Source organism: Terrapene carolina, unplaced genomic scaffold, assembly GCF_002925995.2.
Source record: "Terrapene carolina triunguis isolate 2854851 unplaced genomic scaffold, T_m_triunguis-2.0 Scaffold32264, whole genome shotgun sequence".
NCBI lineage: Eukaryota > Metazoa > Chordata > Testudines > Emydidae > Terrapene > Terrapene triunguis.
This window is the reverse complement of record NW_020696615.1, coordinates 1-1,374: the sequence shown is the minus strand read 5'-3', so window position 1 is coordinate 1,374 and position 1,374 is coordinate 1. Positions and strand designations below refer to the sequence as shown.

The following is a 1,374-nucleotide window of genomic DNA, read 5'->3' as shown; positions in this document are numbered from 1 at the left end:
CACCACCTCCACCCGACCCACCACCACCTCCACTTTACCCACCACCAGCTCCAGTGAGACACCACCACATCCACTGTACCCACCACCTCTACTTTACCCGCAACGACATCCAAGGACACGACTACCCTCACCACTACCTCCACCCGACCCACCACCACCTCTATTGACACTACCTCCCTCACTATCACCTCCATTATACCCACTACCACCACTGAAAAAAGTACCCTCACCACCACCTCCACTGTACCCACGACCACCTCCAATGACACGACTTCCCTCACCACCACCTCCAATGTACTCACCACCACCTCCACTTACAAGACTCCCCTCACTATCACTTCCACCCAACTCATCACTGCCTCCACTCCCATGACGCCCCTGATCAGCACATCCACTGTACCCATCACCAGCTCCAGAGAGACAACTACCCTCAGCAACACTTCAACTATGCATACCACCTCCTCTACTAATAGGGCTACCCTCACTACAACTTCCACTGTACCCACCACGTCTACTTTACCCGAAACGACCTCCATGGACACTACTACCCTCACTATCACTTCCACCCAACTTACCACCAGCTCCACTGATACAACTCCGCTCACCAGCACATCCACTGTACCCACTGCCACCTCCATTGACACTAGTTCCCTCACCACTACATCCAGTGTAGCCACCACCACCACAACTAAGACGACTACCCTCAGCACCACCTCCACCCTACCCACCACCAGCTCCACTGAGGCAACTACCCTCACCACCACCTCCAATGTATCCACCACCTCTACTTTACCCACAACAACATCCAAGGACACAACTACCCTCACCATTACCTCCATCGGACCCACCACCACCTCTACTGACACTACTACCCTCACTATCACCTCCACTATACCAAACACCTCCACTGACACGAGTCCCCTCACCACCAGTTCCACTTCCCCGCCCACCACCACGACTGAAGAAAGTACCCTCACCACCATCTCCACTGTACTCACAACCAGTTCCACTGACACGACTACCCTCACCACCACTTCCCCTGTACCAACAACATCCTCTGAAGTGACTACCTTCACCACAAATTCCACTGTACCCACCACCTCCACTGACAAAAGGACCCTCACCACCACCTCCACTGTCACAACTCCCCTCTCGAGCATCTCCAGTTTTCCTACCACCACTGACACGACTACCATCCCCACCACCTCGACCGTACCCAACACCACGTCCACTGATATAACTTCCCTCACAACAACTTCTACTGTACCCATCACCATGTCCACTGTCATGACTACCCTCACTATCACCTCCACTATACCCACCACAACCTTCACTGACACAACTACCCTCACCACCACCTCCACTGTACCCACC

At 53.9% G+C, this 1,374-nt stretch overlaps 1 protein-coding gene across 1 annotated transcript; it reads left to right on the top strand.

The window, feature by feature from the left end:
- Positions 1-534: 534 nt before the first annotated feature.
- Positions 535-1,365, top strand: LOC115271507 (cell wall protein DAN4-like; the record flags this gene model as incomplete). The annotated part of the gene is made up of 1 exon (XM_029914152.1): positions 535-1,365. A coding segment is annotated over exon 1 (831 nt), but the record flags the coding sequence as incomplete, so codon positions are not given.
- Between the last annotated feature and the right edge of the window lie 9 nt (positions 1,366-1,374).